This window comes from Phytophthora cinnamomi (assembly GCF_018691715.1).
Source record: "Phytophthora cinnamomi strain GKB4 chromosome Unknown Contig3, whole genome shotgun sequence".
NCBI lineage: Eukaryota > Oomycota > Peronosporomycetes > Peronosporales > Peronosporaceae > Phytophthora > Phytophthora cinnamomi.
In genome coordinates this window covers 1,148,637-1,162,926 of record NW_027150936.1, presented here as the reverse complement: position 1 = coordinate 1,162,926, position 14,290 = coordinate 1,148,637, and the positions used below count along the sequence as shown (strand labels likewise).

The window sequence follows — 14,290 nt, the reverse complement described above, 5'->3', positions numbered from 1 at the left end:
GGCCAAATTTGCCCGCAGAAATAGCTCCGGGTAGGAAAGCTATTTTTGGTTTGGCAATTGGCAATACTGAAATTTGGCATTTATCGGCTGAATAGCTCTACCAGTACGGTCACCGTTAAACATACATGTATTACATGAAATACCACATACAGTTAGTTAGTGTGTAGTAAAATTTAGTGCTAAGTAACAGCGAAACGCCCCACACTAGTCGTTTTCTTTGTCAGAGCTGTTGATGTCCAAGATACCGTACAGGATAAGCAAACATGATTCATCTACGATCACTAATGTTTATTTTCTTGTCAGTTTAGATGCATCGACTGGTATTACACATGTGTACCGTGAACCCGCTTGAACGTAGTTGACACTCATATTGCCACGAGGACGATACACAGGGACAACCGCCGCTCATTTCCGCGCGTAGACGCCCTCGACAGACAGCCACGGTGACCATTGAGCCACGGCCTGCACGCGCTCCGTGGGGGTCCAAAGCTCCAGCCTGGAAGCGTCCGCCGCTGCGATGGCCTCACGCGCTACGAAGCCGCGCTCCAACTCCATTCGCCCCTCCATGAATGCGCCACTGGTCGCTATCTTCAACGTCGTCACGCTCCGGAACGCCAAGAGACCATCCTCCACTTGAGCGTGTTCCTTCTGAAGTGGGTACCAGTAAAACTCCACGCACATCGAGTTGTGGTCACTCGCGTTGCCTGGCGCCTGAATCGTTAGTCTACTACCGTCGTCGGCCCTCCCGCTACCAGTGTCCGCCGAAGCGCGATGCTCTAGCCGATATGCTACGTAGTCGCCACCGAAGCCGTTTGAGGCACCGCCCATCAAGCTCGTCAAGCCGTTGGGGGCCACTGGAGCTACGCGCACACGACCATCACAAATGAGTCGAAGCCACGCATTGTCAGGAGAAAGCACCGACGGCTCCGCTTGGACCTACGCACGACGTCGCGTTAGTACAGTGTTAACCACCGTCATAAAAGTAGTTTGGTCATTGCTACGCACGTAAAGAGTGTGCAGCGGATCACCCACAACCGCTAGTTTTAAGTGCAGTAGTTGCGATAACGCCAAACACGATGTCCAGATCGATGGCACGGCCGATCGCCTCGGCGACACGGCTCCCACCTGCGTGAGAGCAGTGCGTCTCGGGTTGTCCGCATGGGAAGTGACCGACAAACTGCCGGGTTGCAGCAGCCAGTCAGCCTCCCATCGACTTGGTTGCGCGTTCGCGCCCTGCACAGGGCTCCATGGGAGACCCCGCCCCGAGTATTGATCTCTCTGCACATCGCGGTACCGCAAACATACCTCCGTTAGCATTACTGTCCACCGCTGCAAGTCACATATCATATCGACCAACGCACCAGATAGCCTTCTCTCACTTGAGCCACGAAGCCCTGCCAGCCAGCGAGGTTGAATCGCGGAATAGCTGCCCCTCGACCGTCCGAACTTGCGATGCCGTTCTCCTTGCTATCTTCAAGCACTATCGTTGGCCGTTGGAGCATGGCTCTCAACCCGGCCCGCAACTCATCCAGTTCTGGATCACTGTACACAACGCCCAAGACGGCGTCGCTTAGGTCGCGCGCGCTGCGGATCGTCGTTTGCGTCGCTCGCGGGGTCTGCAGAAAGGCATCCAGCACGTCCCAGCAGCGCCCGACACATTTCAAAAACGCTGTACGGAGCTCCTTTCCATCGTCTTCCACTGCACCTGAAGTACTGAGCCGCAGATTCTCAAGCAACAGCGGGTGGCATGCCGACAGTAAGTTTTGCATCAACCCGAGGTTCTCCGGCGAGAAGGCCCAAACACACACCTCGCCCAATACCAGCATCAGTTCCTCGCGCTTGGTGGCAGCCAAAGATCCCCCTGTGTCGCCCCGAGACGCTGACGCGGTGCGGAGCCGATCTTCGGTCTCGGCATTTGAAAGAGAAAGTATCAATCTAGCGAGGTGCGTGGCCCCGCCACTGGCATATCGCCAATGCTGCGAGATCGCTATCGTAAAGACCACCTCTAGGTTCGCCAAACTCCTCGCAGTGCTGGCTGTGACACGGGATACGAAAAAATGGATAATAGCCAGGTCGGTCAGCTGCTGCAGCTCGCGGTGGTGGTTGTCCAATTGGCGCTGCTGCTGCTTGAAACGTTGAATGGTTACTCTCGCGGCGTTTTCGGCGTGCCGCACTGGATCTGTCGTTGACGGAGGCATTCCTATCGGCCCCGCAGCTTTGCCTTCGTAGGCCAACGCGCCATGCACCGCCCAACTTCGAGGTGTGAGTAGCTGTGGAACTGCGTCGCTACGGATGCCGTCGTCGTCATAATCGTCGTCCATGGCGTTATCATCGTCACCGTCCCTACTCACGTCACGCCAGTGTTGGTTGTCATCTCTGCGCCTCGTGCTGTCAAAAACGAGTCGCGGCTCACGGGGTTGGATTTGGCTATGCAATGGTGACCCGGAGAGCGCAGCATCTTCCGGCGTTAGCAGGCGGAATCGCAGCCCTTCGCGCTCCTGAAGCTGCCGGTACCGATCGAACGAGCCTCGCTCCTCGCTGCCAGATCGGTCTTCCTCCTCCTCCTCTTTCTGCTCGTCCTGTAAGCGCGATGTCCCTACTGACGCGAACAAGTCGTCCGAAGCGCCACGCGGCTCACCCTGACGCTGCTGCTGCTGGTTGTACTCTCGGAACGCTCGAGATATCTGGTGCTGCACAAGGCGGCGCAGCCTAGCATCCACGGGGTGGACCGTATCCGTCGCGTAATGCGGCATTAGCGCTACGGACGCATCGATGCCTCCCAGACCTAGAGTACCGGGGCTACCGGCGGAAGCCTCCAGCGGTGCGCGACGATACGAGACCACCGTGAATGGTGGAGACGTCACGACGCAGAGCAACTCGAGCGTTCCTTCTCCTGTTGAACCCTGTTGGGCGCTGGCGGAAGCTTGATGCTGTTGGCGATGCTGCAAACCTGTCACTTGAACTGCTGCTTCTTGTGTTTGATAGAATACGTAAGCTTTGAGCGCGTGCTTGGTAGCGCGCTGCACCTTGTTGGCGCCGCTCTCCCAGTGATAGTACCATTTGGCGAATGCCTGACCGTTTAGCACGAACGTAGCTGAGTCGGGGCGAGTTGATTCCCTAGCACTCGACAGCCGCGAAGCCGGTTGGCGGCCGTGCAGTTGCTGCGAGTACTGCTGTCTATCTGTCGCCGTCTGCCGCACACCCTCGATCCACGAGGCCTCGGGGTTCATCTCGCTCTGGGAAACACTGCGCATGTAGCGCAGCGAGTGCGCTCCGCTCAGAGGCTTCCCATCCACGGTCTCGAAGCGCGCGAACACGAAGATGTTGGTGACGTCAAATGGTGCTCCGAGACCTCGGTTGTCCTGGTCGACAGCTTGGGCGACATCCGACTCGTCTCCGAAACGCAACACGACTTCGAGCGGCGACCCGCAGTAGCTCCTGTCCACATGATGCGGACAACAGTGGGGAAAGCACCTGCACCAGTAGAGATGGATGTTAGGTGGGCTTCATTGGCAATGAACCGAGGCTGCTTTGGGCTGCAGCGACGCACCGCAAGATCTGGCGGTTGTTTAAGTTAAGGTAGGATAAGCAGTTCAATAGAGCAACAAGAAGGGGGAACGGATGAGAGAACAGCAACAACGCAACCGAAGGAGAGCTGTAACTACAGGCACGACGAGGCCCAGCGCCCTGGATGCACAGCACCGACCTTGGTGCCTCGGTTCCGATTACTCCTGGACGCACGAGACCAGCGACGCCCGAGCCCATGATCAGCCAGCACAGCAGAATACACAGCAGCCCGGGGCGCAACACACAACAGTCAGACACCAGAGATGAAGTTGAAGGCGGCAACAACCTGGAGAGCGCCATTATTGGCTCCGAACAGCGTGTGCGCGCGTTCGGCAGGCGTGCGGGATCAACGAGGTCCTCGATTGTATTTCGCTGCGTCACCGAGCGGAAGACAATGCTTCGGATAGCGCACTCACCGCTTGTATTCCTCCTCGAAGAGCCGAGGGTGCGGGCAGTGCGCGCGCGTGAAGGCGCCCGCACACGCCGGCAGCGCGCTGGTCATGGGTCCAAGTCCGCCTTGTGTCTTCTGATTGAGTACTGGCCGACTGGCTGGCGGGCCGGGCCGGCTGGCTCCGATCCGACGGGAGACGGGCTTTTCGTCGCGAGTGCGAGTGCGGTCCAGTGGTGATAGCGGGTTTGTATGGCTCGCGGTTTTGTTTGCGGTTTTGTTTTGCCGTCGTGGGACAAGACTTGGACGGACGGTGGCGCCGTCGCCGATAATCTTTCTACGGCGCCGTCGTGAATGCCCATGCCGCCTAGTTCCCGACGTTCTCCGCCTTTGCGAACCACGCACCAACGCCTGCTTGCTGCCAGTGTTACTGGCAACCGCTAGCACCACTAGTACATGTCGTGTGGAGCTGACCAGTGCATACTTGACCGACGTCGGCCGACTTCAAGATGGGATCATGTGGGTCTCTCGCTGCCACGTGCCACACGGGCAAGGGTCACATAGCAGCCAGACGATAGCCTGGCAGGCAGCCTGCCGACAGCATGCAACGCGGCGTTCACAGCGCGGCACTAGCATTCTACACCCTTCGGCTTCTGGGTCAAAGCTCCGAGGCTGGGAGGCGCATGTCGAGGCAGCCGGCCGCAAAGTTGCGGTGGGGAAAGTCGTAAAGTACAGAAACGGGAGGAACTCGGGTCGATTGCTGCGCTGTAATGTCAGCTTGGACACTTCGAGCGATTACCCTGGTAGATTTCTGCACGCGTACGAACCGAGATCGTCCTCTCTGCGCGCCAGATGCAGCCACCAGACATTCGCGTGAATCCAGTCTGCCGCAGAGAGCTTTTCCAAAAAGAGTACCGATTTGCAGCTCCGTCCCAAAAGGAGTACTCGTCCAAAAATGTGTACACGTATAAGTATGGATCAGCAGCCACTGCTGCGGATATTGTCCAAGCGGGCGAGCGACAACGGTGCCGCACATCACCGACAACAACCACCTCGCGGCCGAGTCCATCGTGCCCACGTGCGAGTCGGCACGCCAGTTCATCGAGTGCACCACGGTGCGTTGCCCAGGGTGCAGCTGCTCGCACCAGCAATATGCGAGCGCAATGGTGGCTGCCTCCTTTTGGGACAGAGTTGCAATTTGGTACTCGTTTTGGGAAAGGCACGTGTTGCTTCCAACAGCAGGACGTCGCAGTAGTGCGTACTCCTGCAACCGATCCGCATCTTTTGTTACGCTGTGTTAAACGCTGCTATACATGTCCAGATAAAATAGTCGAGTCGGGAACTTGAGTACATGTGTCACCCAGCCTACAGTGAGGCACAAAACTCTGCCGAGCGCGGGGTTCAGCTCGCTCCGCTCGCTTGGATTGAGCCCCACCGCGCTTCGCGCGCGGCTCCCTGCGCTCCTGCTTATGAAAGCCCGGTAAAATTATATATTAATTTTAGCCGGCAATTTTGAATTATACAACCGTATAAACAAGTCGGGAAACGCCACTTTCTTTGGGCAAAGCTGCTGCACGGAATTGGAAAGGCTGCGTTCGTCACATTTGGACGCAGGATGTCATGCGCTCGGACCGCGTAGCACTGTGCTTCGTAGGACACACCGTCGAGGGAGATTGGACCTTGGTCAGGCAGACCTGCAGCTGGCGATACTTGTCCATGCTGTACCGACTGTAACCTGTTCCCTCGCTCACCATTGTCAAAATGTTAAACCTCCGACTGTATGACGACGCGACCAAAGTGTGGTCGCACTACATGTACTGCAGGCACCATGAAGCAGACTGTATGTATCATCGAAGTCATTCACGTGAAGCTGCATCGTTCATGGGTCCAGAACTTGTACCAGGTCTTAGAAGTCTGCAGGCACGATTGTCGAACTGTAATACCCCTTGCCGCCCACAGTTTCAACACAACACGAGTTCGGATGACTAACGCTTCCAGGGATTCATTGTTTGAAGTTGCGCTTGCATTGAGGAGGTATGTGCTAAGTAGCTTGCATGGATTCGATAGATTTTACTGTAGAGCGGTCTAACTTTTCAAAACGGACGCTCTTTGTCTACAGATGGCTGTGCGCGGCATGGTCGTGGGCCTCCTTCGCTTCGGCCGCTGCCGTTGCCGCCAACTGCTCAGGCGTGGCAATCTCCACGACGATGTCCTTCACGCGCGGCATCTTGTGCTTGATAGCACCTTTCACCTTCTGCTTCCACTCGACAGTTCGGTGCACTGGGGCCGCGTCATCGACCACCAAGGTGAGATCCACGTGGACATGTCGGCCGACCATGCGACTGCGCAATTGACGAACGCCCAGTACCTCCCCGTTACTATTTCCAACCACTTCGTCTACAGCCTTCTCCAGGCTTCTGATGATCGTATCAGGCAACTTGGCGTCGCACAGCTCCTTGGTAGCGTCCCAGCCCATTTCCGCACCCATCTTGAGAATAATGCCACCGACAGCAATACCCGCCAGCGGATCGAACAACGGGAAGCCCGCGAGGCTCAATCCAATACCGCCCATCGCCACGACGCTCGTCACGGCATCACTGCGGTGGTGCCAGGCGTTCGCGATCAGCACGCTCGAGTGCACCCGTCGACCGATGTTAATCGTTGTGCGGTACAGCGCCTCCTTGGCCGCCACCGACAACGCTGCAATGCCCAACGCCGCCGGGTGCATCACCATGCCGTGCGCGTGCGAGTGCACCGACTTGGCCAGACTCTCCACCGCCTCCGGGTCCATTTTCTCCACCAGCTCCGCCACTTCCGCCACGATCTCGGTCGTCGACGCCGCCGCCGGCTCCATCAGCACCAGCAGCGAGTCCAGCGAGTGCGCCATGATGCCCAGCGAGCCTCCGACCAGCAGCAGCGACACCGACAGCGCCCCGATGGTCTCGTACTTGCCGTACCCGTACGGCTGCAGCTCGTCGGGCGGCCGCGCGCAGTACTTGAGCGACACGAGCGTGACAAAGTCGCTGACCAGGTCGCTCATCGAGTGCGCGGCGTCCGCCAGCAGGCCGGACGAGTGGAAGGCCACGCCCGCGGCGCCTTTCAGGCCGCTGAGCACCACGTTGAGCCACACGCCGATCCACGTGATGCGGTCCGCGGCCTTGACGTCGGCCGCCGACAGCTTCAGACGCAGCGCCGTCTCCTCGGCCGTCTCCTCCGTCTCCTCCTCCAGCACGCCGTGGCTGTGGCCGTGGCCGTGCCATCGGTAGGCTGTGTGGTGCAGCGGCAGCGCCGGCAGCAGGGCACTGGACGAGGACGCCGCGGTAGAGCGGCATAGAGCGTGTAGATCGCGGACTACGAGGCGGCGTGCTGGAGCGGTGTACAGCGACGTCAGCGCGCGTCGCCGAGAGGCCCACGAGCTGCTGAACACGCAGAGGGGGAGAAGGTTAGTTGAGCTAGTCGCGCAGTCGAACTTAGCAGGGGCATGGCGGTTGGGCCGCTCCAGTCTCCTCGTTGCTGTCGTACCGGAGCAGTAGGTGCGCGCTCATGGCCGGGAGCTTCTCTATGTGTGAATGAGCTGGCGCTGGTGCTGGGGGCGAGCTGCGAAGTGGCTCGCCGCTTCTTGGGCCTCCGAGGCACGCGCCCACTTGACCGTCTGTCCGGGTCGGATAGCCCTCGTGACGTAGGTTTGAGTAAACCAGAGGGATACAGCCACCGATTGGTGTGTGAGACACAGTGGGTCGGGGACGGAGAGTGTGAAATGCAACCGTGAAACGCAAACTGCAGCTGGCGATGCTGTACATGACGAGTTGAGAGTGAGCCGAGCCGGACGCGCAGATCGAAGGCGATTGCAAATAATGGCCGCGGACGGACCGAGCCGTTCTGAGGAAGTTTGGGTCCATGTGAGCGGCTTGATGTGATTGATAGCGTTTGCAGACCTTGAGGTGGCAGACTCACGCAATCCTGGTCGGCAAAGCTGAAGAACTGCTGAGCAAATTTTCATGGCATCGATGGCGTTGACAAGCAGCGTGCCGGATTGTGGGTTCTTGGTCGTGCGGAAGGTGAAGTCCTAGTTAATGGATCCAGCGGCAGCAGGCTATAGGCAGCCCCTCCTACGTCGTTGTTGCATACTTACTCTAACAATACAAACATTGATCCTGTCATGTCTTGTTGCATTTCGCTAGTGGTTGCTTGCCAAATCGTGCGGTTTTGACGGCACCCCGGTAATGCCGGGGTGCCAACAAGTTGCCCACCAAGAAGTAGATCGACTTTAAACGGTGGAATCGCGCGGAAATGATCACTTCGACTTGTCGACAAGATCTGTATTTCCTGCTTGTAGCACTGAGTGCGAAGGCGCGATAGAAAAAGATCTGTGAGTCCCTGTAATTGACGTTGGAGTGACCCCCCCATATGGCTACATTACTGTGTACCACACTATAAAACCGGTTTCATTACCGATGGTGTGCGGTATGCTCCCAGAAACCGGAAGCCTCGTGTAAAGCTCGTGTGGCGGCGCTGCTTGGTTCAGCTGCGACACGAGCAGCGCTACCGCTTGCTGGTACCGGTACGCTCCCAGCTACCGCTTGTTTTTCCCTCCGCGCACCCAGCGGCTCAAGATCGCTTGGCGTCATTCGTGGTTCCGCCGCCCCAAGCGCAAGACTCGAGTACCGGTAAAACACCAGCAGAGACCAGCCGACCATGGCCACGGAGGCGGAGCTGACGGCGCAGATCGCGGCCGCCGGCGACAAGGTGCGCGACCTGAAGGCGGCCAAGGATGCCAGCAAGGCTGAGGAGATCAAGGCGGCCGTGGCGCAGCTGCTGGCGCTCAAGGCCCAGTTCAAGGAGGTCACGGGCAAGGACTTCGGCCCGCCCGCCAAGCCCAAGAAGGAGAAGAAGGCGGAGCCGCAGGCGCCCAAGGACCCCAGCAAGAAGTCCAAGAAGGAGCTCAACAAGGAGCGCAAGAAGGCGCACAAGCACGCGCTCAAGGCCGGCGTGGCCGACGAGTCCCCCGCCGCTGCGGCGGCCCCTGCTGCCGCTGCTTCTGCTGCTGCGGCCCTCACGGCTGCTGCTCCCGCCGGCAAGAAGGCCCTGAAGAAGGCTACGCACGCAGGCATCGAGCTGCCCACGCCCTCGGCCGAGGACGACGGCGTCATCGTCTTCTCCAGCGCCGGCCAGCTGCCGCGCGCCAGCTTCGTCGTGGCGCAGCTCGTCAAGTACGCGCCGGGCTTCCGCAACTTCGGCCGTGACGCGGCCAGCGCTGCCGTGGTGCCCACGCTCACGCTGGCGGACGGCCGCATCGTGTCGGGCGACTTCGCCATCGCGCGCTACCTGGCCCGCACCAAGCCCGAGCTGGGCCTGTACGGCGTGGCCGCCAAGGACGCCGCAGCCTCGGAGGCTGCGCTGCCTCCCTCGCAGATCGACGCCTGGCTGGACTTCGCTCTCACGCGTCTCGGCGCCAACCTGGAGGACGACGGCGGTCTCCAGATTCTCGACCGCGTGCTCAAGACGCAGACGTTCATCGTGGGCCACGCGCTGTCGCTCGCGGACATTGGCGTGTGGGCGCAGATCGCCCCGCTGCAGAAGAAGCTGGACCTGACGCCGTTCCCGAACGTGACCCGCTGGCTGGCTTACCTTGAGGCCCAGCAGGCGCTGTTCGCCAAGGTGGACGGCTCGCTGAAGGCTCTGAAGCCCATCAAGGCGCCCGCCTCGGCTGGAGCCGCGAAGAAGGTGAAGGACTCGGGCAGCTGCCCGCCCCTGAAGGACGCCGTGGAAGGCCAGGTCGTCACGCGCTTCCCCCCTGAGCCGTCTGGATACCTGCACATTGGCCACATCAAGGCGTGCATGCTGAACAACTACTACGCGCGTCACTACCACGGCAAGCTGATCCTGCGCTTCGATGACACGAACCCTAGCAAGGAGAAGGACGAGTTTGAGCAGAGTATTATTGCCGACCTGAAGCGCGTGGACGTCGTGCCCGATGTGGTGACCTACACGTCGGACTACTTCCCGAAGATCGCGGACTTCGCGCGCCAGATGATCCGTGAGGGTAACGCGTACATGGACAACACGTCGCAGGAGCAGATGCGTGAGGAGCGCATGGAGGGTATCAACTCCAAGTGCCGCGACCAGACGCCGGAGGAGAACCTGGCGCTGTTCGAGAAGATGCTGAAGAACGCCCCGGAGGCCCAGGGCTACTGCATGCGCGGCAAGATCGACATGCAGGCCAAGAACAAGACGATGCGTGACCCCGTGTTCTTCCGTCTGAACCCGACGCCGCACCACCGCACGGGCACCAAGTACCAGGCGTACCCGACGTACGATCTGGCGTGCCCCATTGTGGACTCGATCGAGGGCGTGACCCACGCACTGCGTACGACCGAGTACAACGACCGCGACTTCCAGTATCAGTGGGTGTTGGACACGCTCCGTCTGCGTAAGGTGATCATCCAGGGCTTCGCGCGCATGAACTTCGTGTACTCGGTGCTGTCGAAGCGAAAGTTGCAGTGGTTCGTGGACAACGGTCACGTGGAGAGCTGGAGGGACCCGCGTTTCCCCACTGTGCAGGGCGTCCTGCGTCGTGGTGTACAGGTGGAGGCACTACGCGAGTTCATCCTGAGCCAAGGTGCGTCGCGCCGTATCACCGACATGGAGTGGGACAAGTTCTGGACGCTCAACAAGCGTGTGTTGGACCCGACGGCCCCGCGCTACTTCGCGATCGCCAAGGAGTCGTCGGTGCCGCTTACGCTGACAAACGTGTCGAGCGAGGTGATTGGCATCCCCGTGGCCCGCCACCCGAAGGACCCATCCATGGGCAACAAGATGGTCCGCTTCTGCAACAAGCTGCTGCTTGAGCGCGACGATGTGGACAACTTCGTGGAGGGCGAGGAGGTGACGCTCATGCGCCACGGTAACATCATCGTCAAGAAGATCAACAAGGCTGCCGACGGCACCATCACGAGCGTCGAGGCCGAGAACCACCCGGAGGGCGACTTCAAGAAGACCAAGCTCAAGGTCACGTGGTTGGCCGATGTGCCTGACCTTGTCCCGCTCACGCTCGTTGAGTTCGACCACCTACTCAACAAGCCCAAACTCGAGGAGGGCGACGACTTCCAGGACTTCCTCACGGAGACCACGCGCGCCGAGATGCACGCGGTGGGCGACCACGAGCTGCGCAACATGAAGGAGGGCCAGGTCGTGCAGCTCGAGCGCCGCGGCTACTTCCGCATCGATGTGCCCTACGTCTCGGACGACAAGCCTATCGTTATGTTCATGGTGCCCGATGGCAAGGTTAAGGCCATGTCCACGCTCTCCACCAAGCTTGCCCACCGGTAAGCAGCTACACACACAGTTAGAAACGAGAAGATCCTGATAGAGGATGATAACGAGACGGTGTTTATCCTGCATTGTTAACCAAGGGGAGTTGTTATTCGCCACCACCTTATCCGCCATCACCCCTACCAAAAATGGTTACTTAAGTATTTGGGTAGACCAAAATGGAAAAGGTTTGCCGAATGTAAATATGTACCGTATCGTAACATTCCTCATTCTCAAGCTGACACTTTTTAAATACGTCGAAGTACACAAGTCCTCTGCAATTGTCCGTTTTGTGCCAATCCCTGCAGACTTCCTGCCAGGTATGCGGCCCGCGTGCGGGCGTGTCGGCTGAGTCGCTTACCAAGTGTTCACGCTGCGAGTCGGTGCTGTACTGCGGCCGCGAGCACCAGATCGCGGACTTCGCGCGTTCTGCAGACTCATCGAGAAGGTGCGCGGCCTGATGGAAATAGAGGCCGTACAGATCCGCGAGGCTGATGAAGAGGACAACTGGCCGGCGCCTGCTAACGCCTTCGAGACGCACGTCGGCCACTTCTGGGGGCTGCTTAACACGCGCCCATACATGGTGCCAAGATGGAGATCATCCGCTCTCTGTCCTCCATGGACTCCCGTGCGGCCATCGAGGCGGCGCTGGCCGAAGCTATGGACAGTCTGCGTCTGTGTCGCAGTGACAATGTCGGTATCCGCTTCCTCATGCCGACGCTCATGCTGCTGCTGGGCCAGTACCAGGAGGCCTACGACTTCATCAAGTGGCACACGAAAATCTACCAGGAGTCGAACTATGACTATGGCAACATGGAGCTGCCCTACCTGGACTTGCACGGCGCCGACATGCCGGAGGACGCGATGCCAGTGGCATGCGGCGATGTGTTCTACACAAGCTCCCTCGTGTCCATCAAGATGGTGCTGGTCAAGGCTGTCCAGGACGCCATCGCCGCCCACGAGCTGGCGGCTCGTGCATCGCTCCCTGCGGTTGTTACTGACGCGCTGGGGCATTCCTGGCACCAAATGGGAATACGCCTCGCCGACCTCAAGGAGCTCCACAGAAAGCTCACGAGACAAATGATGGAGCTGTTCTCGCTCGCGCACACCCAGAACAAGCACTTCTGGGACGCGATGCTGGACCCGTTCCCGCTTATCATGGCGCCTGAACCTCCGTACTACTCAGACGGTGACGCCAACAAAGTCAAGATGTGGGTGGAGCAGAACGCCATGCTGTGGCACGACCACCTCGATTTCATCCGTGAGCACCTTGGGAAACTGAACTGAGTTTTTTTTTTTTTCACGAGATGCCGCTCAAGCACTGCTTCCTTGATTGTCATTTTGACACTGAAGCATGAGCTTCAACTTCTTTCCTCGTCTGTAGCGATTGAGCTAGTTGTTGTGCAGCCACCCGTTTCTAAATGATAGTAATGATGGTAAAGTCACCAGCATTCCAAGTTGAAGTCGTCTATTACTGTTCAAAGTCAAGGGGGTCTTATTTGGAGGCCAATGGCCTCAGGCCTTCTTCTCCTGCGAACCTCTCACTTTCCAATCCACCACCACAACCAAAACTCCAAGCCCCACCATTCCAAGATGCTCCCCCAACTGCGGCGCTGCATTCTCTCTACGAACAGAACTATGCTCCAGTTGCAGCAGCGCTCGATGAGTTTCAAGGTGCGAGTCGGACCTATCGAGTCCCCAAAACTTCCTATCGCCCAGCAGCAGCGCGTGCAGCAAACGTGGGGCATATCTGGCAATGAGACGCTGGAGAAGCTGCGTGTGGCTACTCCTGGACTCACGTACATCTCGGTAGCTCCGTCTGCATTTTTCGACGAGGTGGCTCAGGCACAAGGCAGCAGCAGCGACCAACTTGTCGCGGTGGCGAGAGTGTCGAGCGACGCTCGCGACCTGTTAGAGCGCGTTGATGTTCTAGCGCGAGGCTCCAGCCGCCTTCTCATCGGCTTCGACCTCCGTCCGCCTCGCGGGTGGCCGGTTGAAGAGCCGACCGAGCCTGGAAAGCACCTGCTGACCGAAATCTTTGTGCGCGAAGCCTCGGAGCTCCGCAATCTCGCAGCGTTTGGCGGTGGGCCACTTGTGGTGACTGACAACGAGGACGGAAGTGTTCTGGTGAACGACCGGCCGTACGGGAAGATCAAGCTGGCTGCGCTTCGTGGGAGTCGGGTTTTCGTGACGCAGCAGCAGGGACTCCGAGTTGGCAATTTGTCCTTGCTTGCTGGCAGGGGCGGTCGGTTCTACCTGTCAACGCCAGAGCTTACGGCGAGAGATCGCATTCGTGCGGCAGCTGCAGGACGCTGGGGTGGCTCCAGTATCATCGTGCAGTCGCCTAAGTTGTCCACGCCAAGCTTTGGAGCGGCTGTGACTGGGTCGGGGAAGATCCGCTTCGCGTCAAACTCGGACGAAGACGACTGCCGCTGTGAAACCCAGTCGATTCTTATCGCAGGTAGCGGCACAATCGATACGGGGGATATCACGTCAAAATCTGCGCGCGTGGCCATCCTTGGTTCGGGTTCGGCGACATTGCAGACGACGGAGTGGCTGACAACCGGGACGCTGGGAGCTGCGAGAGTAAATTATCTGGAGCCTGGACCGGAGCGCGTGCGAGGAAGCACCTCGTCGCTTCGAGCGCTGACTGCGGCCACCAAGGCGCAGCATGACGCGGAGCGTGCAGCGATAGTAGTTTCAACGACCCCACCGACGCGAGAAAGCGCCTTTGAGGACAGCGGATCCAATCTCGACCGCTGGTGGTGGGCTCCTTGGGGAAGATGCCATTCGTACAGATTCTACCGACGACAGATGTAGCAAGACTAACGCTGGCACGACGAGAACGCGTATTACTGAGATAGATATAGAGAACATCATGGCGCACTTGGTGCAATGTCCAACCAACGAATTGAATTCTTGGTTTGTACTCACGTCAATGTATCCACGAGATAAACGAATACCGTCACGTGCATTTTCCACATCCCATTGTGTGTTTCGCTTGGTTGTGCCTCTAATGTTGAA

The 14,290-nt window shown here is 58.8% G+C and overlaps 5 protein-coding genes across 5 annotated transcripts; 3 read left to right on the top strand and 2 right to left on the bottom strand.

Moving 5' to 3' along the window:
* Window positions 1-405: 405 nt before the first annotated feature.
* On the bottom strand, window positions 406-4,069 carry IUM83_09257 (uncharacterized protein; the record flags this gene model as incomplete). Its single annotated transcript, XM_067933684.1, has 7 exons — window positions 406-936; window positions 1,006-1,278; window positions 1,362-1,727; window positions 1,809-3,474; window positions 3,551-3,558; window positions 3,707-3,731; window positions 3,984-4,069. The coding sequence occupies 7 exons, from the start codon at window positions 4,067-4,069 to the stop codon at window positions 406-408; spliced, it is 2,955 nt and encodes a 984-aa protein (XP_067799925.1).
* Window positions 4,070-6,068: 1,999 nt separating this feature from the next.
* Window positions 6,069-7,500, bottom strand: IUM83_09256 (Cation Diffusion Facilitator (CDF) Family; the record flags this gene model as incomplete). Its single annotated transcript, XM_067933683.1, has 2 exons — window positions 6,069-7,371; window positions 7,478-7,500. 2 exons carry the CDS (start codon window positions 7,498-7,500, stop codon window positions 6,069-6,071), a joined length of 1,326 nt encoding a protein of 441 aa, XP_067799924.1.
* A 1,150-nt stretch (window positions 7,501-8,650) lies between these two features.
* Window positions 8,651-11,284, top strand: IUM83_09255 (glutamate-tRNA ligase; the record flags this gene model as incomplete). The annotated part of the gene is made up of 1 exon (XM_067933682.1): window positions 8,651-11,284. One exon carries the CDS (start codon window positions 8,651-8,653, stop codon window positions 11,282-11,284), a length of 2,634 nt encoding a protein of 877 aa, XP_067799923.1.
* A 573-nt stretch (window positions 11,285-11,857) lies between these two features.
* Window positions 11,858-12,553, top strand: IUM83_09254 (Zinc ion binding protein; the record flags this gene model as incomplete). Its single annotated transcript, XM_067933681.1, has 1 exon — window positions 11,858-12,553. One exon carries the CDS (start codon window positions 11,858-11,860, stop codon window positions 12,551-12,553), a length of 696 nt encoding a protein of 231 aa, XP_067799922.1.
* A 375-nt stretch (window positions 12,554-12,928) lies between these two features.
* Window positions 12,929-14,086, top strand: IUM83_09253 (DmX protein 1; the record flags this gene model as incomplete). The annotated part of the gene is made up of 1 exon (XM_067933680.1): window positions 12,929-14,086. One exon carries the CDS (start codon window positions 12,929-12,931, stop codon window positions 14,084-14,086), a length of 1,158 nt encoding a protein of 385 aa, XP_067799921.1.
* Window positions 14,087-14,290: the final 204 nt, after the last annotated feature.